The 27265-nt window shown below is 38.7% G+C and overlaps 2 protein-coding genes across 5 annotated transcripts in view; both read right to left on the reverse strand.

The window, feature by feature from the left end:
• The window catches only part of LOC139953323 (apolipoprotein(a)-like), a 28709-nt gene extending 21332 nt beyond the window's left edge, over nucleotides 1–7377 (reverse strand). For all 3 annotated transcript variants that reach the window (XM_071952819.1, XM_071952820.1, XM_071952821.1), the window contains exons 1-4: nucleotides 7170–7377; nucleotides 3751–3826; nucleotides 2188–2322; nucleotides 622–652 (exon numbers count right to left, since the gene is read on the reverse strand). In XM_071952819.1, the coding sequence (XP_071808920.1) occupies nucleotides 622–652; nucleotides 2188–2322; nucleotides 3751–3826; nucleotides 7170–7223 (296 nt within the window). In that variant the 5' untranslated portion in view covers nucleotides 7224–7377. The remainder of the gene's footprint in view (nucleotides 1–621; nucleotides 653–2187; nucleotides 2323–3750; nucleotides 3827–7169) is intronic.
• A 2547-nt stretch (nucleotides 7378–9924) lies between these two features.
• LOC139953023 (cytochrome c oxidase assembly protein COX18, mitochondrial-like) lies at nucleotides 9925–17828 on the reverse strand. 2 transcript variants are annotated; one of them, XM_071952412.1, is made up of 5 exons: nucleotides 17761–17828; nucleotides 15541–16294; nucleotides 13257–13407; nucleotides 12786–13018; nucleotides 9925–11191 (listed from the first exon to the last, which is right to left on the reverse strand). In XM_071952412.1, exons 2-5 carry the CDS (start codon nucleotides 16177–16179, stop codon nucleotides 10931–10933), a joined length of 1284 nt encoding a protein of 427 aa, XP_071808513.1. In that variant the 5' UTR covers nucleotides 16180–16294; nucleotides 17761–17828; the 3' UTR covers nucleotides 9925–10930. The 2 variants fall into 2 exon arrangements, with proteins under 2 accessions (XP_071808513.1, XP_071808514.1); XM_071952413.1 differs by having other exon boundaries at nucleotides 15541–16291; nucleotides 17761–17820.
• Between the last annotated feature and the right edge of the window lie 9437 nt (nucleotides 17829–27265).

Consider the following 27265-nt stretch of genomic DNA (forward strand, 5'->3'; position numbering starts at 1 on the left):
AGAAAGCACTACCTCCCCAATTTTTTGGAAGCAATCTTGGTATAAGTGTCTTGCTCAAGGACACAAGTGTCACGACCAGGACTCGAACCCACACTCTGCTGATTAAACACCAGCTTGAATCCGGTGCTCTTAACCGCTGTAAAATATAACCGCTGTAAAATAGGGCTTTGAAAGATCTCCCTGCAACATCAATCCAGTCATTATCCCATCATAGTTATCATTGAAATGTTTTTAAAATAATTATAAGAGGCCTTGGGCGACCACTCCAAGGTGAGGGCTACACTTAACTGATTTGGGCTATCAACCCAAATCAACTGTCAACAGGGGCATGTTGCCACCTACTCATGGGGCTGAAACAGGGTAACCGCGCACAGGCATGGGTATCATCCACTAGGAGACTGGTTGGTTGAGCAGAATGCTCTTACTTTTTCCAAAGCAACTGGGGTTAAGTGCCTTGCTCAAAGAAAAAAGTGTCATGACCACGAATCGAACCCACACTCTGCTGCTGACAACACACCAGAGCTTGGGTTTGGTAACTTGAACGTTCGGCCATGGACACGCCAAAGTTGAAACTGCTCCTAAAAAAATTGTTGTTATTAGTTTTCTTCAGATAATAATTACCTTATCCAGTATTCTGTGTTTTGAGGTTCATCTGTAAAGAAACAAATTAAGATACATTAATTAATTATCAATATAAACCACAAGGGAAACTGACTGGGTAAATATTTTTAAATGATTTTTGAGGTTGAACAAAGAATTGACTAGAGTGGGATTCGAACCAACGACCTCCGGATTAACGTGCCTACGCTCTACCAACTGAGCTATCTAGCCCTATATTGGCGGTGTCCCTATTTTGTCAATATCTTTGTTCGGGGGTGCCAGTCAGAAGCCATACATACCCCAGAACAAAAATATTGACAAAATAAGGACACCACCAATATAGGGCTAGATAGCTCAGTTGGTAGAGTGCCAACACGTTAATCTGGAGGTCGAGTCCCACTCTAGTCAATTCTTTGTTCAACCCCAAAAATCAAATTAATTAATTGAATAAAAAATATAAAAAAAACAATCATTTAAGGTTTCTGACACCCTTTTAGCCAATCAAAGTTGTTGACTTTCCAGGGGAGCCTGGAGTTTTCCTGCATTTGTGTAAATCCAAAAAGTTATCGCTGCAGTTTAAAATAAACTATCCAACGATCACAAAGTAGGGATCAGGTTAGCGCAGTGGTTTCTTTCACCCAGCCATGACACCCTATTAAAGGGAAGGTACATGTTTGGTAATTACTCAAAACAAATATTAACTTATAAACTGACTTGGTAACGAGCATTGGAGAGCTGTTGATAGTATAAAACATTGTGAGAAACGGCTCCTTCTGAAGTAGCATAGATTTTGAAATAGAGGTAACTTCTCACTAAAATAATAAAAGACTTCTAACTAGAAGCCTTTTATTCCTATATGGAGTACACAAATTCGTCCAACAAAGGAGTTTTTACTTTCATAGCCGTCTCGCAACTCTGACAACCAATCGAACTCAAATTGTCACAGGTTTGTTATTTTATGCATATGTGGAGATACACCAAGTGAGAAGACTGGTCCTTGACAATTACCAATAGTGTACCTTCCCCTTAAGCGCCTGCCAAGCTTGCAGAATTTTAATGTTATAAATATGTCCATAATGTCTTTTTTTTATAGGCACCAGGAGATTAAAACTTCATAGTAACTTAGTTTATGAAATTTTTTGGATCCATCAGGGTTGCTATTTTTGTTGTTTTCTCTTCTATATAATTGTGTATATGTATACAGAAATAAGTAGCTCATTTTATCTGTTATATAATAGCAGTATGTATTGGAGCTTGTTGTATTGATGTATGTTGTTGCTGATAATTGTTGTTGAAGAAACGGAGTAGTATAACTCCACATCAAGAGAAAAAAAATAAGTAAAAAAAATAAGTAAAGACCGAATAAAAGTGTTCTCATCATTAGACGAGTAACTTGAACTCTGAGTGTACGTTCTTGCTGAGTCTAGTAACTTGAACAGGCGGTTTCCCGCCCGTAACAGTATGATTGATTTCTTTGTCATTCTTATTTTTTTGTGCTTTGCATTTTAACCTGTGGAGTTAATCAATTAAATTAATTTGAAAATTAAATTAGTGAAATTATGAAGATTAATTCTTAAGAAGTCTCACCATGATACTTCTGATTACTTGGCACTCTTGGTTTCCCGCTATTCCTGTTTCTTTGGTTACCATCCTCGCTGTCCTCATCATCAAAAACTTCTTCATCGCTGACATCTCTCACCGATCTCAACTTTATAAGCCTAACTGTAATGAGTGTAAATGAGAATTTTGCAAACTAACACGTTTAGTTAAAGTCAAACATAGCACAAATAAAAAGAAATTGAAGAAGTTACGATTCTTGAAATGATGTATACATGTACTTACTCCTAAGCACGGTTGACTGGGGGTTGGAGGAAATGTACCGAAAGTTATTGTCAAGGCAGAAGTATACGAATGAGAAAGAATGCAATTTAAAGAATCTGGGTACTTTTTGTATGACACACACAAAAATATCCACAGATTTACATTAAACTCGCACAGTTTGAAAATAATGAAGGTAGAATAAAATGTTACTTGCCGAGGTGCTGCAGTTTTAGAGAAATGAGTAAAAAAAGTCCTCATTATAGATGAAAATTATTTTAGCATGTAAAAACTTATTTTTGTGACATTGTTTTACTCATTTCTCAAAAACTACAGCACCTCAGGTAGTAATAGTTAGAGGTAAGCTTTCTAATCTACCTAGTACTATCATTGTCTTCAGACGTGTACCCAAATCCAAAAGTTGTTTTGATAAGTGTGATCATCTTGCTTTCTCTTTGGGTGATAAGGATGAGAGACAATTTGTATGGTTTCAAACCGAAGATCAACATCTTCATGTATTCAACATCATCATGTATTAAAAAAAAAGTCTAAGGATTTAATTCAAAGTGCGCGCTGCATCTTAACTCTTGTCTAGTTTCAACAAATTTTGTTTGAATAAGTTTTTAGTAGGCCTACACAAAACTTAAAAGAATCGTAGAGCAGCTTCAAGGACGTTTTAAAACAATGTCAAATGAACATATTCACACATGTAGGGGAACGAACTGTCACTCTAACCTAAACAACTAACATTTTACATTACAATGCAGTCGAGACACACTCATCATACTATTTATTTTACCATGCTTTTTTTAATGCACTTTTTCTGCAGTGCTTCCTCCATGGTAAGTTAAAGTACCAACTGTAATGACATTTCCTTCAACAAACCGTCCTCATCATCAGACCACTACCTCCATAGTCCATGATCAGACATAAACCATGGATGATGGATGGAGGACTTCATGAAAGGTGAAAACAGTCTTGTTGTATCTTCTTACTAGGCTTTGAAGTGGCCTGGTCCTGCATCTACATTTTGTAGCCATTAGAAAACATCACTCATCATGTGAGATAGTAACAAAATACCTGTCACTCTCTCCGTCCATCAAATAAACAACCCAATACTTCATATAATGACAATCACACCGCCAGCTGTTTATTAATGAGATGCAGTGACCTCACACGTGTCACGTGAGGGGGCTTTGTTGAAAGTTTCATAGCCTCTGTTCAAGGCTGAAGGCGCCCCTGGACGGTATGGTATTACTCCCTATTGCATAATGGGGTGCAAGCGTAAAAAATGTCTGATTTATAATATCCGAGAATGGATATCAAATTTACCTTTTTTTGGAGGGTTAAGTTTCTTTCCTTTTTTCTTTCGCTGTTGTTTGAGACCAAGTCCTCTGCCATCTACTACCTGTAAAAATAATAAAAGGACATGAACAAAGTAAATTTAAAGGCAGTGGACACTATTGGTAACTACTCAAAATAATTATTAGCATAACCTTTCTTGGTGACGAGTAATAGGGAAAGGTTGGTAGTATACAACATTGTGAGAAACGGCTCCCTCTGAAGTGCCATAGTTTTTGAGAAAGAAGTAATTTTCAACGAATTTGATTTCGAGACCTCAGATTTAGAACTTGAGGTCTCGAAATCAACCATCTAAACGCATGCACACACCTTCGTGTGACAAGTTTTGTTTTTCTTTCTTTCATTCATATCTCGCAAGTTCGATGACCGATTGAGCTCAATTTTTCACAGGTTCATTATTTTATGCATATGTTGAGATACACCAACTGTGGAGGCTAGTCTTTGACAATTACCAATAGTGTCCACGGCCTTTAAGTAATTTGAATACGCAAAGTAATTGGCTCCCGACGACAACCTCGCGCGCGCCCATGTTCCCACCACCACCTCGCCAAACCCAAAACCATCCTACTATACAACATGGGCTTCAGCAGCGAGCCCAATACTTCAATTAATTACTTTTTTCCTTTTATTCCAAGTTTTGAACGTGATTGAGTAGCACCAGGCCTACAATTTCATCTTTGAGAGGGCAAGGCTGTTTCAGTGTTGCAAAGGGCACTTCCTTTGCAAAACTTGTAAGGGCATAAGGGCATGCCTCACTTCACATCCCTGAAGCGGAAATGCTGTCAGTTACTTCTACGATATCCTATCCTACGTTATCAATGGTTAGATACAGAATCATACAGCTGTAATACTCGGCCATGAAAACATGTTACAAACTGTTTATAACCCTTGAGCCGTTTGTTTATTTGCAAAGTCGCAATCAGTAAAGAGCTATAGTTTGTTCACATGGTGGCTTATTTACTGACTTTCGACCCCAAGCTGAGTTTTCCCAGGGGAAATTTCCAGGGAAACCTCAAAAACACCTTCTTGAATTACCTTCTCTATATAAACACCACAGCTCCATGCTAATTAATACCAGTCTGATTAATACCCAAGGCGTGTAAAGGTGATAAATTTGAGCACGATTTGAGTTGGAATGTGGAACATTCTCAAATAACTGATTGAAAAATGAAATAATGACGGTGCTGCCCAAATCATTCATTGACACGCTAACACAGTTGACTTGAGACATGGAGGTATTTCCTTCATGGGATAAAGTGTTCTTTACATGTTTTATGGGTTGGGTCATACATCTGGTTAAAATGTGTGAAGTTGACCTGCCGTCGATTTCACAAAGAGTTAGGACTCGTCTTATCTCGAGTTAAGACGAGTAACTTGTCCTAGCCTAACTTAGGATTAATCTTTAAGGAACACGTTGCCTTGGATCGGACGAGTTGGTCAATAAAAAGCGTTTGAAACCGTTTGTTATGAAATGCATATGGTTAGAAAGATGTTTACAAAGTAGAATATAATTATCCACACAAGTATCACTCAAAATTGCACGGTTTTCATTATACGTCGCGAACTAAAATGGTCGGCCATTTATGGGAGTCAAAAATTTGACTCCCATAAATGGCCGACCGTGTTACTGGACGAGGTAAAAAGAAAACCACGCAATTTCGAGGGATATTTGTGTAGATCATTGTATTCTACTTTTACAACATCTTTCTTACCATACCGATTTTATAAACAACTGTTACAGGACGCTTTTCAAGGACCAACTCGACCGATCCAAGGCAACGTGTTCCTTTAAGGTCTGCATGCTACAGTGCAGGGTTGGGACTCGTCCAAAGTCCTAAGATTAGTCTTAAGTTAAGAAGAGTTTTGTGAAATCGACGGCAGGGTTGGTTGACAAACACCACAACGAAGACCAGAAGAACCCGTGTTTCAGGATAACTAATAATGATTATTTTTTGGCGGGGACCAAGAGGACGTTTTTTTCACATCCCCTTTGTTATATGGTAAATACTATAGCAATAACGGTTTCATGCCTGTACTCATCAGTTGTGTGCGTGTGATTCTAGAATCTGTTTCCTTATAATAACTTTTCAGTGCTGTTGTTAACAATATATATACCAGACGAAACAACGTCTGCCCAATATGTTTGACTCGACAATCGACATGGGTTATGAAGCTCACTGTGTTTTGTTTCCATAGTCGCCGTTTATACCATGGTTGTTCCTTCCTTTTGAATGCAATATCGGAAACGACCAGGATACAGTAGGAAACAAGGATTGTGTCACTTAGTGCATTAGAGCGTCATACAACGCCAAGAAAGAATAACAGTTTAACCCGTCGTGTCGATTCCGGCTAGCCAGGTCATGGACACCAAGAAACTGATATTTTCCCACTAAAAGGTCGCAGCTGCAATTATGGTGGCTTGGTTGACTGTTCATAAATCACAGAAAGAAATGAAAAAATATACTTTCGTTTAGAGAATTGGGTTAGATTTGGTTCATTGCTACAACTTTACAACATAGAAACTGCCTTGGTTCTCGACTTCCACATTAGGATTTCGATTTACTTACTACAAAAACTTTTATCAGCCAATATAATTACTTTCAGCTGAACAATGCATGAGATGATGAAGGCACAGCTGCCAAACAATGGAACATAATTATTTCATGACAGCATCCTGATTTTTATCTGTTCTTGATTCTTGTGAGTGAGAAAGATGTCTCAATTATTGCACATTTTTTTGTTATAAAATGCGGGACGTGTTTCAATTCCTTCCTACGTGATTGTAGCAATGTCAAAAAGGCACATGAACATAATAACCATACAGAGAGGGCAACCAACAAGATGTTTCCCCTACCTAGCTTTTACCTTCATTGTTTTTTGTTTATTATTTACACAATGTCTCTCTTCCATTGTCATACTGTTGTTTAGTTCATTCAATTTCATGGAGGAAAGAAATAGGTTCCTCCATGGTGGTTCCTCCATCCAAAGGGGCGCATGCGTAGAGCATGGACAACAATGTTCATCAATCAGCGCCTTGAAAATATAAGACGCAGACTAGTAGCTGGCGCGACGCGACCGACCGAAGCATTTTTAAAAACAAGTTAAACAACACGAGGTAGACAGTTTTCCGGAATCCTATAGGAACAAAAATCTACACGGCAAATACTCCTACTAGAAGAATGAGGTTGCGGTTCCGCTATCGTCTCAAAGGGTTCTTTCTGCTGGACGTTAAACAACGAACTTCATGGTTCTAGGGGGTGGCACTAGGTGGTACCAGGAGTACCTGATAGGCACACACGTTGTCGCAATCCAATGGTACACATCAACCAGCAAACAAACCAATACCCAAATAATCAGAGATACCATTTTATGTCAAACTGAAAACTTACCTCAAGTAAAAGACACAGGGTTAAGATAAGTCCAAGTAGTTGTAGGACACGCATGATGCTGCTGGCATGTAGCTAGAAATACTGCAAGTTTTAGACGGGAAGATTCCGTGAAGAGCCCAATAAGGTTCACGCTGGTGTCTGCGATTATAGTGACAGTAATGGATGGACACAGCTCTCTCTAAATGCCCAGATGACTAATTTCTTTGCTGGAAAGAGTGGTTTTATATCCGCTTGGATTGTCTCATAAATAAAGCAAACGACCTACAGAAGGCATGGCCCCATATAAGGAGTGTGGGCGGTAACAATTACCAGATTGACCAATTGGCGACTGTGGTGACAAAACGTCACTTTGGCTTGAGCATACCACCTGTAGCGTGTGACGTTTTGAAAGCTCGTGGGTGTCGCGTGCGTTTGAATCCTGGTTGGGGGGGGGGGGGGGGGGTAATTAACACCATGCTGGAAGTAAACAGTGGATTGGGGACGATTGGGTAACCTTTACATTTCTCCGGAAGAACATAATACCTCCACTCCACAGTCTTTTGTGATTGTGGTTTACCACCATTAGCAATTGTCATTTTGATAGTCTTCCTTGCTCTATGGTTCAATCAAGCATGCATGCATATCATGCCTGAACCAAGTATTCTTTCGGTTTGGTGTCAAACTTCAGTTGCTGTTCAAAAACACGTGTTTTGAATCTTGCACATGGCTCATAAGATTATCTTAAACATGGAGTAATTTTGTAAGAAGTAATGAAGCTTTGCTCCTCTGATGTTTTTAATGAACCATTTATTGTCCTCTGTGAGCATTTACTCTGCTGATCCTCAATTGTCTTATTGAAGTTTCACCGTTGCTTAATACTAACTTGCTTGGATCATAGAGAAAAAAAATATAAAAAAACAAATCACCATGCTTGGATTAATCATGGGCTATAAACTCCATGGATTATTATTACCACGAAGTGTGAGTCGACGTGGGAAGTATGTTGGAATGTTCGGGGTCATTCTTCGTCGCATGGCAACCGAATCGAATGCTTACAAAGCAAACCCAATACTTCGAAATAAATAAATGTACGTAATTCAACACGGGCAGTACCTCGGGGGGTTAACGAGGATCAAGGGGCCAGGGTTTAGTCACTAGTTATAACTCTCTAACTGTCAAGGCTGTACAGGATGGAGCAATGGAGCTGGCACTAGACAAATACAATTGTTACAAACCTGCAAACATTTAGAGAAAAAATCCGAGCAGACATAATATTATGATTTGGCCTAATTACTCTGCGAAAACTGCCGTCGATTTCACAAAACTCTTCCTAACTTAGGATTAATCTTATGACTTAGGACGAGTCCCAACCCTGCACTGTAGCATGCATCCTAAGTTAGGACGAGTTACTCGTCCTAACTCGAGACAAGACGAGTCCTAACTCTTTGTGAAATCAGGGATGTTAAATTGATTCTTCCTGGTATCTGTATGTGACAACACCAACATAGTGTTATCCTTCATGGTGTTATTAACCCCCATTACTATATAGTTGGTTAAATTAACACCTTGTCAGTGTTGTCACATATATATACAAAGATAATCAATTTAAAGGCAGTGTGCGCTATTGGTAATTACTCAAAATAATTATTATCATAAAACCTTTCTTGATTACGAGTAACGGGGAGAGGTTGATAGTATAAAACATTGTGAGAAACAGCTCCCTCTGAAGTGACGTAGTTTTCGAAAAAGAAGTTATTTTCCCACGAATTTGATTTCGAGACCACACAATTAGATTTTGAGGTCTCGAAATCAAGCATCTAAAAACACACAACTCCGTGTGACATGGGTGTTTTTTCTTTCACTATTATCTCTCAACTTCGATTACGAATTGAACTCAAATTTTCACAAGCTTGTAATTCTATGTTTATGTTGGGATACACCAAGTGAGAAGACTGGTCTTTGAAAATTACCAAACGTGTTCAATGCCTTTAACACAGAGCGATATCGAACTACTTGTGTACTTTGTTATCTGATAAACGCAAACTGAACTCAACCGTTTCCGACAGTCTCTTTCCTGGTCATTTTTCTCTCTCGCAAATAGCATCCTATTTCACTTCATAAGTTCATGCATTCGTTTTAAAGTTGTGTTTGCCCCTACATGTTGAAATCGTCACGTTATTCACTTTCAGGCGACTTTACCAACTGAAGGGAGATATACTCTAATCAATAATTACTCCAAAAATTAAAGGAACACGTTGCCTTGGATCAGTCGAGTTGGTCTTTGAAAAGCGTTCTGTAACCGATTGTTATAAAATGCATATGGATAGAAAAATATTGTAAAAGTAGAATATTATGATCTACACAAATATGCCTCGAAATTGCGTGGTTTTCTTTTTACCTCGTCGACTAACACGGTCGGCCGCTTATGGGAGGAGTCAAATTTTTGACTCCCATAAATGGCCGACCGTATTAGTTCGCGACGTAAAATGAAAACCGTGCAATTTTGAGTGATACTTGTGTAGATCATTATATTCTACTTTTAAAACATCTTTCTAACCATATGCATTTCATAACAAACAGTTTCAAACGCTTTTTATAGACCAACTCGTCCGATCCACGGCAACGTATTCCTTTAATAACCATAAAAACTGACTTTGTATGAAGCAATTGTTGATAATGTTTATAACATTATTGAGAAACTATTTCCTTCAAAAGGATTCAAAAACATTCCTATCATTTTTATGTAATAAAACAAACAAGTTTTCAAGCCACTGGCTCCTAGGTCAACTTCAGTTTTAATAACAGTAACAAGAAACATTTTAATAGATTTGTTTAAAGTATTTATTTCATTTAAAGCCATTGGACACTTTCGGTAAACAGTATTGTCCAAGGCCCACACTTCGTGTATCACAACTTATATATAAAATAACAAACCTGTGAAAATTTAGGCTCAATCGGTCATCGGAGTCGGGAGAAAACAACGGGAAAACCTACCCTTGTTTCCCCACGTTTCGCCGTGTCATGACATGTGTTTAAAATATATCCGTAATTCTCGCTATCGAGAATTGATATTGTTTTAATGTTTTCTCAAAAAGTAAAGCATTTCATGGAATAATATTTCAAGGGAAGTCTTTGACCATTACCTTCTGTAAACCCTGTAAGTTATTTTTAAATCTGTGAATTTTTAATTTATTTTCTGTACCGAAAGTGTATAATGGCTTTAAAATAAATCAGTTTCTGTCGATTCTCGTTATTCTTTATATGTAGGCTTTTGTGTGATATTGAACCCTGCTGCATCTCAAATGCATATATTGTTAAAAAGATGTTTCAAAAGAAGTTTTAATGATCCACATAAATATGGCCTGAAATTGCATGGTTTTTCCTTTACGTCGCGAATTAACACAGTCAGCAATTTTATGATGTCAAGAAAACTTGACTCAACAAAATGTGATGCCGTGTTAGTTCACGACGTACAAGGAAAACCATGCAATTTCGAGGCATATTTGTATGGATCATTATATTCTACTTTTTAATCTTTCTAACCATGCATTTTATAACAATCGATTTCAATACTTTTCTTGGACCAACTCGCCCGATCCAAAGCAACGTGTCCCTTTAAAAAATTAGATAAATATGTAGCCTTATATGTGAGCTTTATAGTGGTGTTTAATAATAACCAGTTTATGACAAGTAAACCATTCGTTTCAATCAATAACCTGAGCTCGTGATGCAAAATTCTCAAACAAGGGTCGAGAGAAAATGAAATGAGATTCCCTTCTAATCTATTTGCCTTTCCCTGGAGACCCTTTTATTGCATCTTTGCCCATCTCCTCTTCCTCTCCATCATCCTCCCCTCCTGCAACCTCCTCCTCCTTCCTCCCAAGATACCTTCTCCCAATCTCATCCTTCATATCTGTAAATGGTGTCTCGCTGTCCGATGGCGCTGAGGGAATACGAAGGGCAGAGCGGACAGTCGGGAACTTTAGAAGCAGATTTTGACCGAGGCCGTAGAACGCTGACGTAGCCCAGTATAGCGTCATCGCCTAAAAAGCATCGCAATAACAACATTCAATCCAAAAGTCAGAGATCTTTTAAGGACAATTAATAACCGTTCACAGATGGAGAAATAATATACATGTACGATTCCGTCCTTCACTGTATTTGTTCGGTCTGGAACCCTATCCAAGAGAGGTCAAAAACAAGTGATTTCTAGAAAATAGTCAGTCCCCCAACAACCCAAGGTTAAACCTAACTAGATACAACTGATATGACTCAACAACCTCAACCCACACTTTTTTTACTAATAAGTTTACATAACCCCCAACAAGTTTATCCAAACTTTCCTTTGTCGCTAGAAAACAAAATAATAAGCTTCCGTGAGTGCCAGACCGGAGAAGGTTTAAAGGCAGTGGACACTAACGGTAATTACTCAAAATAATTATTAGCATAAAACCTTAAATGGTAACAAGTAATGGGGAGCTGTTGATAGTATAAAACATTGTGAGAAACAGCTCCCTTTGAAGTGATGTAATTTTCCAGAAAGAAGTAATTTTCCGCGAATTTGATTTCGAGATCTCAGATTTAGACTTTTGAGGTCTCCAAATCAAGCATCTGAAAGCATACAACTTGGTATGACAAGGTGTTTTTTTTCTTTCATTATTATCTCGCAACTTCGACGACCAATTGCAGGTTTGTTATTTTATGCATATGATGAGATACACCAAGTGAGAAGACTGGTCTTTGACAATTACCAATAGTGTCCAATGTCTTTAACTTGGCAAAGATTTTATCAGATTTTATCTGGTCCTGTTTTGCGGTAACATAATATTAATTCAGAGGAAATTGCAGTTGTTCTGAAAAGAATAGGAAATGAACTACTTGAGGTTCGGATCAGTTTGCTTGTGCCCAGGCCCACAACCAGGATGTAAATTAATATTATTATTACTATGATTTTTTATTTATTTATTTATTACTTTTTGCAGTGGCGCAGGAGTGAGTTTTTAAATTATTTGAAATGAAGGCATAATTAAAACCATTTGGTCCATTTCTGCATTTTGTTTTTTTTTATGCGCAACAATTTCTTAAAGGAACATTACAAAACTGGTAAGAAAAAAACTTGTCCAAGACTACAAATTTACATAAAACTTACAAGGTCCAATGGTGATAATAGTAGAAAATATCCCTGAAATATTGCTGTCTGAAATGTCATATTTGATGAGAAATAAATCAAACTAATTTCCCGCTTGGAGATTATCGCTCAGTGAGCGCTTTATTCACTTCTTTTTTTTAAATCGTTGCCGTGCAAAATGTGTAATCGGTTTTTCAATTTTTTCTTGTGACCCAGATGGCCGGTCAATCTCAAACTTGTCAATTAATGTATATGGTGGATTACATAAAGTGCTGACATTTCCATCAACACTTTTGTTAGCAAAAACCAATTCTGTAATGTTCCTTTAAGTTTTGGGTGGACTTTTTCGTATTTTTTCCCCCGATTTTTGAGGACATTTTGTTTAATACTTGTTTTGGGGGAGCCATAAGAGTTTATAATTGTACAGTTAAAGGTTTGCTTTTATCGTGACCCCACAGCTCCTTTAAGTTCACCTCTACATTAAAGGGTCAAAGGTCGTTTAATCTTACCGTTGGAACATAAGCCGATATTGGTATCATACACACTGAGACTCCCCTCAGGAAGTTGGTGAAGTAACGTTGCGTCCTGGAGGCTTGATTCGACTGTAAGGCCATCAGTTCGATATTACAGAGGTTCAGGAGTCCAACTAGGACAGGAAGGATGTAGTAGGGGTCAGTCAGGGTCAAGTCTGTCAGCCAAAGAGCGCCCTCTGTTGACAGGCCTGGGACAACACTAGCTGGATCTGCAAGCAAACAACAGTAACGTACTAAGAATTAACAAAATGGTATCTGTGGCTCTTTAATCACACCCATTACAATACTTGTGAGAATGCATAAAAAAGAAAATCAAATAAGCTGCTTAACAACACAATGACCTCTTTTTGCCAAAAAAAGTTAATGACCTGATGTTTCAACCCTAGCAGAGTCTTCCTCAAAGGCTAAAAAAATATTTGTTTTTTTAATATACAGGCCGCAACTCACCGAGGTAGACCGCTCCACCAAAAGTCCCGGTCATATTCCTCAGTGATAACGACAGACACACCCATAGTGGCAGCTGAACTAGAAGTAAGATTGATCCTTTAGCTGGGTGGCAATTATCTCGAACGAATAGTTCCTTGGAGCAATGCTTAGACTGTGAATTACAAAGAGAAGATAGGAACATCTTAAGACTGTAAATTACAAAGAGAACATTGGAACATCTTAAGACTGTGAATTACAAAGAGAACATAGAAACATCTTAAGACTGTAAATTACAAAGAGAACATAGGAACATCTTAAGAGTCCCTGCCTGTAAGAGTGTACCAAGTGGTGATTCATGGGTTCTCAGATCTTCTTCTAAAAAATTAGAGTGATACATCATCATACCAAACAAATAAATCCAAAATTTTAGTTTGCTGACGCTTTCGGTTTTGGAGTTACCAGTTATCAAAGTTTGGGCCAAAAAGCCCTTGAGAAACGAATAGTACATTCCCTGTAAACACAAAAACCAGCGCCAAGGTCATCCCAAAAAAAGTAAAACATTTTTTGAAACCTCCAGTTGGGCTTATATCAAAAGTAAAAAAAAAAAGTTGGGATCTCGTTGGCGCGTCATGTTACGCGCACCTGAACCTTTGACGAACAGTGCCCTCGTGCCATTTTCAACGCCTCATAACTCAGCGCGCCTATAGGATCCAATGAATTAAACAAGTTCAAATGAAAGAGCTTGCATCCCTAAAACAAATTTAAGTGCAAAGTGCGTGGGATCTCGTTGGCGCAGAGAGATAATAGAGGTCAAAGTTCAAATTTTACCAATATATTGCGTTTTTGCACCTCCGTAACTTCGCGCGCCAACAACAAAAAATTGTTTTATGGCAACTGGGTATTGGAACAGTTTTCATCTAATGACAAATGAAAAAAGAATCTTGGGATCGCTGCATCTTGCATGTCAAAAGATTTTTTGAAAGTTTTCTAAAGTATTGCCATTTCACACATTTTTGCCTAAATTGGGACAACATTCACTTTTCTCATCACTGTAAGTATCTGTGCCAAACAAGATCCCATCAATTTTTTCTTGTATTTGGTTAAGTTGAGTGTTCCTTAACAGAATTCAATTGAAAAATAATTGAGATCATGTTGGCCCACCAATATAACAAAGGTCAAAGGTCATATGAAACTACACTACTGCCTATTTTGGGCGATTTTGCGTCGTCTAGAAATCCACGCGCCAATATGATCCCATTAAGTTGTCCGCATTTTATGATTATATAGATTCTCAGCAACAAATAAAAAGCAAAAATCAAATGGGATTTGAGTGGCGCTAACAAATATTACAGATCAAAAGTTTGCAATACATGCCTATACTTATGCATTGCTGTGGCAACCGAAAGTGAGAAATATCCCCCAATTTGAAAATGTTGGCAAACCATGAAGAGGATAGGTCTCCAAAGTGAATTTTGGTCAAGAGATAGACTGGACTTGTTTTTACAAATGGTGTTAGTTTAATGTTGGTGGGTAACTGTTGCCAAGGTCAAAGGTTACAAAGAATATGGCTGTTTTTGATATTTTCTGTCAAGAGCCAACTTCAGAGCCTTTTCAAGATTTTATTTAATGAACAAGGGCTCTATCCTTTATGTTGGGGAAAACCACTTATAATATCTCCAAAACTCCAAAACCGAAAGCGTCAGCAAACTAAAATTTTGAATTTATTCGTTTGGTATGATGGTGTATCACTCTCAATTTTTTGGAAGAAGATCTGCGAACCCATAAATCACACCCCCCCCCCTAATTTGGTACATTCTTACAGGCAGGGACTCTTAAGACTGTGAATTACCAAAAAGAACATAGGAACATCATATGTAAATTATAAAGATGGCATCGACATGTCTTGGCCTCGCGGTCTAATTCTTTGGACCCAAGCTCCGATGCTGTCAGTCAGCAGTGTGTGGGTTCGAATCCCGGTCAGGACACTTGTCTCCCCATCAGCAAGGCACTTAACCACAAATTGCTTTGAGCCAAGCTCCTAATAGATGATACGTATGCCTACATTCTTACAAACTGTGAAGGGGTAACCCTGTTTCAGCCCATTGAGTAGGTGGCATTGGGCCCCAGGTGACAGTTGATCTGGTTCCATAGCCCGAATCAGTGAAGTGTAGCCCTCGCCTTTTGTTGTTGAATCTTACGATTGATAAAATCTTTGCGTCTTAAGAGTGTGAACAACAAAACTAACATCTTAGACTTATAGGAATATCTTTAGACACAGTCCTTATGAGGAGAAAGTGATACTTACCAATCTTACAAGTGTCATCTCTACTTTCTTCTCACTCCAACCTTCTGCTTTTGCTCTCGCACCAAAGCGACGGACAAACACTCCCTTGGTCATTAAGACAATCTCAGGTTGAAGTCTTTCCACTTTTGCTTTGATGTACTGGGTATAGACGCCAAGGGGTAACGTTAGAACCCCGCGGAACAAGAAGGTTGATAGGATGATGCTTGCCCACCACGGCAGACCCGTCACATCATGGAACGTCTCGAGGAGACTCTGGGCTACTTGTACTGGTTTAGAAGCTAAGACGATCTCATAAGCTGTAGTAGGTTGGGTGGATACACTACGTCTTGGATGAAAGCTGTGTAGTAATCGGGGTTTTGTGGCTGCAACTGGCATTGACGTCCAAGGCGAATGCAAAAGTTTCTTCTGTACTGATTGGCTCGACCCATTGTGGTGTCGTCGATACCTTGTGCTGTCTGCTGTATGTAGGGTACATTGCTTACGATGGTTCGGTTTCAGCGAAACAGTAGTCGCTGTTAGACCATCGGTCATGTTTGTCCGCAGTCCAGGTCTAATGAAGGACTTTCTCAATGATCGATGTAAACAGCACCATACCCTTTGTGTGTTCAGGTGCACAGGTTGTAAACGCAGTACACCCATAGTTCATTTAGTTTTCTATTTTACTTGATATAAATTTATAATTGAAGCAGTTGTGTAGTGATATCTGGTCTTTTTACATCCTCGTTGTTACCTCCACATCAGTGACAGCATTCTTCTGAAAAATTTGAAAGAAAAATATTAAAGAAATGTTACAGAATTGGTAAGGAACAAAAATCATGAAGATCACAGATTTACATAAAACTTACACGGTCTAATGATGATGAAAGTTGAAAACGCCCCTTTGAAATATTTCTGTCTGAAATGTCATATTTGATGAGAAATAAATAATCTAACCTCGCGTTTGGAGTTTATCGCTCATTGAGCGTTTTAATCATTTTTATTTTGGCATTGAAGCAATGCAAAATTTGTAATCGTTTTTTCACTATTGTCTCGTGATCCAGCTGGCCGATCGATATCAAACTTCTACATAAAGTGCTTACACTGCCAGCAACTGTTTTGTTAGCAAAAACTAATTCTGTAATTTAATGTTCCTTTAACTGAGATAAGGAAATGATGCAGTTGGACCTCCATCTTTCTCTCACTGTGAGTGTGACCAAAAACAGTATTTGGAAAATCCAGCCCCCTCTTTTAAGGGATTTGTTTGATGTTTTAATTTTATTTTTATATTCCTCTTGATGAGGAATTGGTTGGTAATAATTTTGTTTGTTTGTTTGTTTGTTTGTTTGTTTGTTTGAATGATCTGCCCATCAAGGGAACTCGGCAAACTCTCACACAAGGGATATAAACGCCAAGCTGGCAACAGCCAATCTCTCTCTCATACAAACATTGGTTTAACGTCTATGATTATGAATTACACAAATCAAGAACAGGGGTCGAAATTGCCACTAGCCCACTAGCCCGGGACTACCAGATTTACAGCCGGGCTACTGATTTTTCCAGTTTGATAGCCTGACGGGCTAGTGGAAAAACAATGCAAAAATCATCATTACAAACAACAAAGAACTGTGCTATGGTGTATTGTAAAGTTTGAGCCGTGACGCGAGACATAATGTGTCTTTCGGGCTACCAAAATCTCATCAGGGCTACTAAAAATTATTGGTTACTAGCCCTGCTGACTACCATGAAAATACACTTAATTTCGACCCCTGCAAGAAATTGTGATTCATTACCTAGACGACAATATTTATTCTAGTCATTGTGAAATCAGCGGTTAGCTGGTAGATGAAACGCTCAAGTTTTAAAAGGGAAAATTAAATCAAGCCCACACTCCACACATGACACAGTACGTCGTGCAGGTCGGGAATTTTGCGCCCTTCATTCACCTTTGAGTTTTACATATCCAGTATCGATCATCATGATGACCGACAGTGACACGATAGAATTGGTTGCGATTTGTTCTCTGTCCTTACTCAATGCGATAACGTGCCCCTCCTGTGCGGCAGGAGTGTGTTCGTTATCGCAAATACGATTGAGTATGCAAGCAACCGGTTCTGGAAGGATATATTTTTACCTAAATTGGGGAAGCTTAAGTGGTGGCCGAGTTGATAGATATAGCCCAGTATTCATTAATTAATTTACACAAATAAAATATGACTCAATACTTCCAATAGCTGAACAAACCTTCTCACAAAAACACAACCAAACCTCTCTGATTCGTTTCTGATGGGGGCTGCCATCTTGATTTTAAAGTTGTCTGCATAAGTTATGTAGCGCCCTCCTTTGGTGAACAAAACAAATCTGCCGTATTTTTATTTTTGAGAGCGCCCTCACGCGTTCAAAAATACGGCGGATTGGGAATGTTTGATTGTATAATATTTAAATTATATTCGTCATAGAATGCCTCCTCTATTGGTAATTTAAAAAAAAACTGTTGAAAAAGGAGTAGGCCAACTTGAACTTTGAACTTTGAACTTTTTCTTAAAGGCAGTGGACACTATTGGTAATTACTCAAAATAATTATTAGCAGAAAAACCTTTCTTGGTGACGAGTAATGGGGAGAGGTTGATGGTATAAAACATTGTGAGAAACGGCTCCCTCTGAAGTGCCATAGTTTTTGAGAAAGAAGTAATTTGCCACGTCATTGATTTCGAGACCTCAGAAGTAGATTTTGAGGTCTGGAAATCAAGCATCTGAAAGCACACAACTTCGTGTGACAAGGGTGTTTTTTCATTATTATCTCGCAACTTCGACGACCATCTGAGCTCAAAATCACAGGTTTGTTATTTTATGCATAATATTGAAATACACCCAAGTGAGAAGGCTGGTCTTTGATAGTGTCCAGCAGTGTCTTTAAGTGTACACTGTGTCCAATCTGGCTTTTTTTCTTCTTGGAGGGGGGGGGGGTTCTTGCTTAAAGTTCAAATTTCCTATACCTTTAACAATATGAGCTGATGTAATAAAAGAAATAATTTGTTGCTACCTGTCATTTATTTTTTGCTGATTGGTGGGCTACTGATGAAAGGTTTGTAGCTGCACCATGTCTAAATCTCGAACAACAACAGTACAGGAATATTGGTTACAAATAAAGAAATAAAGTTATAAAAAGTACAAAATGGGGGGTTGGCAACCAGTGGAGGTAACCCTGCTGTATTGGAGCACCCAAACTGATGTAGAATGCCGCATTGGGTTCAACAAATCAATGACAAAGTAAGTTAAAGTAACCCCTAAATAGCACATTTTTTGGAGAAAGAGAGAAAAAAAAAACATGTTAAATAATAATTCAAATACGAACTTAAAAAATTGAAGTTGTGAGCCATCGGTTCTTTTTGGAACCGCCACTTCTCAAAAGAGATTTTAAACATGTTGCTACCGCAACCTTCACCCAATTAAACTTCCGCTATGCAAAGTTTCAAATCCTACCTGATTGGTATTATTGATAATTGTCTTGAAAAGAGGGGAACTTTGGCAAAGAGGCTTAACTATTGACATGTAAGTAACTCCTTTATCGACTTGCAGTTATTTACATCATCAGTTATTTACACCCGTGGAATGTGTCATCATAAAATATTTAAGGAGATGCAAATAATGACAACTAAATAACAGGTGCTTGCTGCTTAAAGGGGCAGTTGAGTTTAAGGGAAAACGATGGCTAGATTCTGTCGTCGCTGCGCACAAGGATGAAACTTACACTCGCAGGAAAATAGGCTCAGAAATTAAGGTGGGGGCACAACATTGCTTGACGTCGAGTGCTGATCAAACAAGAACACAGAAACCGGTTGCAAACAACCCAAGAGAAAAGACCACACTCTTTATGAAACAACACCGCACTTTAAGCATGTTGCTATACCTTGTGTATGTTTGGCAAGTAGTGAGGCGTGGAGAGCCTCGCTTTCAGCACGGATGGAGGAGTGACCGGTATCCAAAATTGCGGCCACGGCTACGACGGTTGTTATGGGTGCTTGTTTGTTTGTTTGTTTGTTTGTTTGTTTGTTTGTTTAGTTTGTTTGTGTGTTTGTTAGTTTATGTGTCTGTTTGTCTGTTTGTTTTTTGTTTGTTTGTTCGTTTGTTTGTTTGTTTGTTTGTTTGTTTGTTTGTTTGTTTGTTTGTTTGTTTGTTTGTTTGTTTGTTTGTTTGTTTGTTTGTTTGTTTGTTTGTTTGTTTGTTTGTTTGTTTGTTTGTTTGTTTGTTTGTTTGTTTGTTTGTTTGTTTGTTTGTTTGTTTGTTTGTTTGTTTGTTTGTTTGTTTGTTTGTTTGTTTGTTTGTTTGTTTGTTTGTTTGTTTGTTTGTTTGTTTGTTTTGTTTGTTTGGTTTGTTTCTTTCTTTCTTGATGATTATCCCGTCAACGGAACATCGGGAAAAAGAAAAAAATATCGCATTTTCCCTCCATGGTTTGATAAAGTAGTCCCTAAAACAGAAGAATTGTACCTCGGTTATAAACTGGTGGGTGCCGTTTGCATACATGAATTGGTGCATACCAGGGCTCACTTTCATAAAGCCTGAAGGCACAACAACTTGCTAAGCACAGAATAGTACTGCTCAGCAGAAACAGGTTACCAGACCAATCTACATTATGTTTGCATTGTTGGCTGGTGCCCGAATCAGCTCTTGCTTACGAACTTTTATCAAGCGGTGTTCTGCTAACAGAGTTATGAAATTGGGCCCGTATCTTTATAGCCAATGTGATAGAGCACAGATAACAAAAGACATACCAGACATATCATGACTATGATGTGTCATCATCAACTGCAAAAGCGAAACTGAAAATTTGTAATCGAACCGGTACGTCTGCCCCTTTAAGGACGCCCCTTACACGAACACCAGTAAATCAGACCCACAGAGAGTTAATGCGTCTATTCATGGGGACCCATGTAGAGCTCTTTCGGCTCAAGTTGATCTTAAAGCCGCGGCTGCTAATCCCCAAAATCGATCCACTCTTGCTCATGAGACGTCGCCTAGCGCGTGCGTAACATGAAACGAATGTGGATCAATAATCCCTTTAAGGTAACCGGCCACGTGGGTATGAACCCGAAGGCAACGAGGACGCGTGGGTGAGATGTTGCCAAAGTGCCCCGGGGGGAAGAGCACCACCAGGTGGGGTGAGCTCCTAAGCTCTCAGAAGAAGCCAATAAGTTAACATACAGATCAATATTATTCTCTAAAGAATTTTTTTTTTTCATGACAGGGTGAAATTCCAATGCATCATAAAAATGTAAAACTTACCAGGCCCAGACATCATTCATTGGAGTTGCCCAGAGGGACAAAGAAGGGGTGGGGTGGAAGTTGATGGAAAATATGCTAGTATTTTTCGATTTAGATATGCCCAAGGGAACTCTTGTCAAAAAGTCTACTTGGTTGCATAAAATATTCCAACTTGAATTCTTTGCGGATCTACAATAAGAAAGAGTGCCCCTTACATCAGTCTAACTTGAGTAAAAACACCATGCCTCGGTGATAGCACCGAGTTTTGCATCGGGGATAAAGAATATAATTTTATTTTATCTTATCCAAATACCGATATGTGTAATAAATAGGCACTGTGTACTCAGTACTTTCCCGAGTTCTGTGAAAAAAAAAATCACCAAAAAGTTTCGATTCAAAATGTTGTATTCTTTCTGTTCACAAAAAAACAAACAAGTTTTCATACATCTTAAAGGCACCGGACACTTTTGGTATTATTGTCAAAGACCAGTGTTCTGACTTTGTGTATCCCATCATAAGCATAAAGTAACAAGCCTGTGAAAATTTGGGCTCAATTGGTCATCGAAGTTGCGCGAAAATTATGACAGAAAAACACCCTTGTTGGGACGAATTTGTGTGCTTTCAAAAAGGAATAAAAGACTTCTAGCTAGAAGTCTTTTATTATTTTAGTGAGAAATTACCTCTTTGTCAAAACCTACGTAACTTCAGAGGGAGTCGTTTCCCACAATGTTTTATACTATATCAACAGCTCTCCAATGCTCGTTACCAAGTCGTTTTTTTTTTCAGTTAATATTTGTTTTGAGTAATTACCAAACGTGTACCTTCCCTTTAACTTTTCTTCTTCTTCACCAATTCATGATTTCTCGTCGTCTACTAGACTTGTGGACAAGTCGTTAAATCGGCCCCACGCATTAATGAGGAGTCGAAATCGGGGAGCCATCAGTTCGCGCGAGAGCAGTGATCTCGCGAGACCACTATCTCAGCGCGTGGGGCCGATTTAACGACTTGTCCACAAGTCTAGTCATCTACGTGTGCAATGCTTTTTGCAAGGAGCTATGCCCACATGCTGTCTAGTTGCCATTTAACAGCTTTAAATGCATGGACACCTTTGGTAATTGTCAAAAACCAGGCTTCTCACTTGGTGTATCTCAACATGCATAAAATAACAGTGAAAATTTGAACTCAATTGGTCGTCCAAGTTGCGAGAGAATAACGGAAGAAAAAACGCCCTTGTAACACGAAGATTTCGGGACCTCAAATTCTAATTCTGAGGTCTCGAAATCAAATTCAAGTATTTTACTTCTTTTTTCTTCTTTCTCTCAGCTGATCTGAGGTCTCGAATTCGATTCAAATATTTTAGTGAGAAGTTACTTCTTTCTCAAAAACTACGTTACTTCAGAGGGGGCCGTTTCTCACAATGTTTTATACTATCAACAGCTCTCCTCGTTACCAAGTAAGTTTTTATGCTAACAATTATTTTGAGTAATTACCAATAGTGTCCAGTGCCTTTAAAACTTTAAAAAATGCCCAGGCTTTACCTTGCCAGAATTTCTGGTGACATTTTGGAAACATTTACGCAATTATTTAAAGGAAATTGGAAAGTCAAAGAAAGGTGCAAGCACGTACATGCTTTCAGCATGGGGGCGTGCGTAATATTGGTGTGTTGCTTCCATGGGAAAGGTGTGACCAGAAAGTCAAAATCTTAGACGGGACACATTTTTTATCTGCAGACGTTCTTTTTGTAAAGATTTGGATGACATCTTTAAAGGCAGTGGACACTATTGGTAATTACTCAAAATAATTATCAGCATAAAACCTCACTTGGTAACGAGTGATGGGGAGAGGTTGATGGTATAATACACTGTGAGAAACGGCTCCCTCTGAAGTGACGTAGTTTTCGAGAAAGAGGTAATTTTTCACAAATTTGGTTTCGAGACCTCAAGTTTAGAATTTGAGGTCTCAAAATCAACCATCTGAAAGCACACAACTTCGTATGACAAGGGTGTTTTTTCTTTCATAGTTATCTCGCAACTTCGACGACCAATCAAGCTCAAATTTTCACAGGTTTGTTATTTTATGCATATGTTGAGATACACCAAGTGTGAAGACTGGTCTTTAACAATTACCAATAGTGTCCACTGTCTTTAAATAATTGCTATACATTGGCTATTATGAAAGCGTTTCCCCCTAACAGTGGTCCGCCGGACAAAAAAAATGCCAATTAAAACAACTAGACTAGTCAAACTTACAAGAGGTCCTGATGGCTAGTTCAGTTTTGTTTTCCAATTAAAGTCACCTGGAAATATAATTTTTTTCCCCGTTCAAACATAAGAGTATATGCTTACGAACAATAAAACAATTTGTTTACTAATTGTTTGTCACGATTTATGTTTAAAAAACATATAAAGTTGTTTGGGGGGGCTGACTCCATCTACCCCTTTTGTGACGTCATTCAAGGCAGACTTTGCCTTCAATGCGTATAGTAAACACACGTGCAAAGTACATGTACGTCCAAGTCGTGAGTTGGTACATTTCAAAAAGTGTTTTTCTGCATTCAGCAGCGAAACACCTGGTCGGCATTGCCGGAAAAAAACAAAAATGTTTTTTTTTGAAACGTACAAACTCACGACTTGGTCCGTACATGTACTTTGCAATTGTGTTTACTATACGCATTACAGGCAAAGTCTGCCTCGATTGACGTCACGAACAGCGCCCTCTCGGGTCGGGGTCTACTCTTAAATTTGTAAATAACATAAGAACTGATTTTTTTTTAAACCTTAGTTAACTGTTTATTCACATTCAACTCATCAAAACACATATATTAGCGACAAAAGCTTTATTTTGAAAAAATACCACTTCCAGGTGACTTTAAGTATGGACCAGTGAAAAAGCTGGATGACTATTGTGAAAGACAAACTAAATGGTACTTTTGGCCAGTCACTGAAAAAGTTTAGGGCAAACCCTGTATGATATTGCAACACTTCGCAACTTTTTTCCCCCAATGATTATTATAAGGAGGAAGGTTTTCCTATTCTATGGTAATGGCTCATGCGTCAAAAGGTGTTTTTCTATGCTGTCCACACGAGACCTCATCCAACATTCCCAAATCGGTGTGAACACCAAGAGACTGATTAATTGTTTTTTACCCATCATACACCGATGTGTGTTAGCACTGTATACTCAGTACTTTCCCGAGTCTTGTAACAAAATATCACAGGCTTTGACTCGGGTGGGATTCGAACCCACGACCATTGCAATTCTAGAGCAGTGTCTTACCAATTAGACTACCGAGGTTGCCCGGTGGTTAGAGGCAGTTCGAATCCTATGTTTTGGCAGCGGGTACCGCAACGATAATAAGAGATGTTAAATTTGCATCGGGGATAAAGATGATTAATTGTTTTTTTACCCAAGAGGCTGACCATACCATATAGGGCAGACGTTTCACTGTTTCACTTCAAAGTCATGCACTTCAGGGCCCCAAAATTTGTCTCTGTCCTTTGGGGGAAAAGGGTGTTCCCTCCCGAGAAGATCAATCACCTCTGACCTCTGACCTCTGTCTCAGTTTCCCATGTTTGGTTTTCATGTGTGATTTTTTTGTAAAATTCTTATTGTCAGGAATTTGCTGAAACCTCTTTCCACACGAATGCACTGGGTCCCTTGTTAAATTGTAGCATGGTTATAACATTTCATAAAATGTACCTCGTGTGAAAGGACAAGAATTTTTTCTACTGTCCATGCTCTCTTGCAAAATGTTGTCAAACATTGCTACATTTTACAACCATGCTAAAATTATGCAAGGGACCCCAGTTAAAGGCAGTGGACACTATTGGTAATTACTCAAAATAATTATTGGCATAAAACCTTTCTTGGTGACGAGTAATGGGGAGAGGTTGATGGTATAAAACATTGTGAGAAACGGTTCCCTCTGCAGTGCCATAGCTTTCGAGAAAGAAGTAATTTTCCACGAATTTGATTTCGAGACCTCAAGTTTAAAACTTGAGGTCTCGAAATCAACCATCTAAACGCACACAAATTCGTGTGACAAGAGTGTTTTCTTCTTTCATTATTATCTTGCAACTTTGATGACCGATTGAGCTCAAATTTTCACAGTTTAGTTATTTCATGCATATGTTGAAATACACCAACTGTGAAGGCTAGTCTTTGACAGTTACGAATAGTGTCCACTGTCTTTAAGTTGCTGGTGAATGGCACTTTAGCTTGTCTTTTTCCCCAAGTGACGACCTGCTAAAGGAGAAGGGGGTCTTGTGGGGGTGGGGTCTCTTTCCTTCTACCTACTCACGATCAGGGTGATGCCTGCAATGAGTCATTATAAGAGGTTTCTCAGTTCCAATCTTCGTATGCAAACAATTTACTCTTATTTCTTGTCCTCTCGTGGGGGTTAGGGGATAGGGCCCAATTTTAATAAGGCCCGAGCACACAAACTTGCTCGGGAATTTTGCTCTGCTCGGAATGGTGGATACAAGACAACGAATTGCTTTAAAGACACTGGACACCTTTGGTAATTGTCAAATACCAGTATTCTTACTTGGTGTATCTCAACATATTATGCATAAAATAACAAACCTGTGAAAATTTGAGCTCAATTGCTCGTCGAAGTTGCGAGATAATAATGAAAGAAAAAACACCCTTGTCGCACGAAGTTGTGTGCTTTCAGATGCTTGATTTCGTGACCTCAAATTCTAAAATAATATGAGGTATCGAAATCAAATTCGTGGAAAATTACTTCCTTCTCGAAAACTACGTTACTTGAGCAGGGAGCTGTTTCTCACAATCTTTATACTATCAACAGCTCCCCATTACTCGTTACCAAGTAAGGTGTTATGCTAATAATTATTTTGAGTAATTACCAATAGTGTCCAGTGCCTGTTAGAGACTGTGCAAGTCTTGTGCGTGTAGTTGAACCATTAATTTGTGACTTCGAGTTCGTTTCCTTCACGCGAATGTTATGGGGACTCCAAAAGGGGTCTCCCCCAAAAATGTACCAATAAGCAAGACACATTTTGTATGACACTGATAAAATCTAAATGAGGAAAATACATTCAGGGCCCAATTTTATAGCGCTGCTTAACAGTAAGCAAATTTGCGTGCTTATACTGTAGCAGAAAAATTTGCTTAAGCCTTAGCGTATTTCACAGGTTAGCAGAAAAATTGGGCGGCCATACTGCGTGTTTACCGTTGTTTGCATTGTGACGTCATTTATTTTCGTGCGGTAAGCACCGGAAGGTTAGCATGCCTTTTCGTGTGCTAACGGTTAGCAGCGCTATGAAATGAAAATCGGACAGTAAGTACAAAATCGGCCGCTAAGCAGCGCTATGAAATTGGGCCCATTCAGATCAGAGAGCTGTGTATTGAGAAAGTTGTGACATAGAGGGACCAGTTTTCTTTCGTCACGTGGTTGGTAGACGCCATTTTCTGTCCAAATGCAGCACAATCCAATGTGCAGTCTAGTTTGGCACCCTGTCCTATGTGCGCACATGCATTTTTGACCGAAAAGTGGCTTCATAATCGCATGTTGTCGCAACTTTTTCAACACAGAGCTGTGAGGTTTACATACCCCCACTTTACACTTATTGGCTTCTCCCTCCAACTAAAAAAAAATCCCAAAAATGTAATCACTCAGTTTTCAAATCAGTGGTCTTATAACACCACTGATTTAAAAACTGAGTGATTAAATTTTGGAGCTTTTTTTTTTGGTCTTCTCTCAAAAAAAGAAACTAAATACAAATCATTATACACTTTCGAGTGCTTTAATCGTAATTGCTATCAGCGGGTATAAAATATTTTATAGTTCAACAGGGACCTGGCCCTTCGTGCATCGTGCTGAGCATTAATTTAAACAGACAGAGTCGAGGGTTTAAAAATAAACGCTACCCCCTTGGGGTTCCTGCTGTCCAACAGCGCCAGACCCGATCGACTCGGCAGAACATGATGTCATAAAGATCATTGACGTCATGCATAAATTTAAATAAATCCTGGACAAAACAAGAGGGTTTGGATCATGACGTGTGTATGTGTAGGAGAGAGGCGTTACCTATACCAATTTGATGGTACCCGTATATAGGATTGTAACATACGCAAGTCCCTAGGGAAAACACCATATTCGTCTGGTCATGATGCATGTCAAATGTGGGCAAAGTAATTCGGTAGATTATTTCCATAAAAATATCTCAGATACTTTTGTGAAGTCTCGTCAGTGGAATGGAACTAATACGCCGCAATAAAGAAACAATTCTGGTCAACCCATGAGGAAAAAAATTCCACAAATGCTTGTCATTTTGAATTTATATTGCAGATGATGTATACAGAAATCACTATTGGACATTCAGAAGGGATGAGAAATGTATAGCGGAAAATGTACGTGCAGACACGCGAAGGTTTGTATCGAACAATCCAGTCATGGGAGCAGATCTTGAGTGATGACAAACAATCCACTTAAAGACCGTGTGTGAGATGTTTAGTATAATGA

The sequence above is a fragment of the Asterias amurensis genome, chromosome 21 (assembly GCF_032118995.1).
Source record: "Asterias amurensis chromosome 21, ASM3211899v1".
Lineage (NCBI taxonomy): Eukaryota > Metazoa > Echinodermata > Asteroidea > Forcipulatida > Asteriidae > Asterias > Asterias amurensis.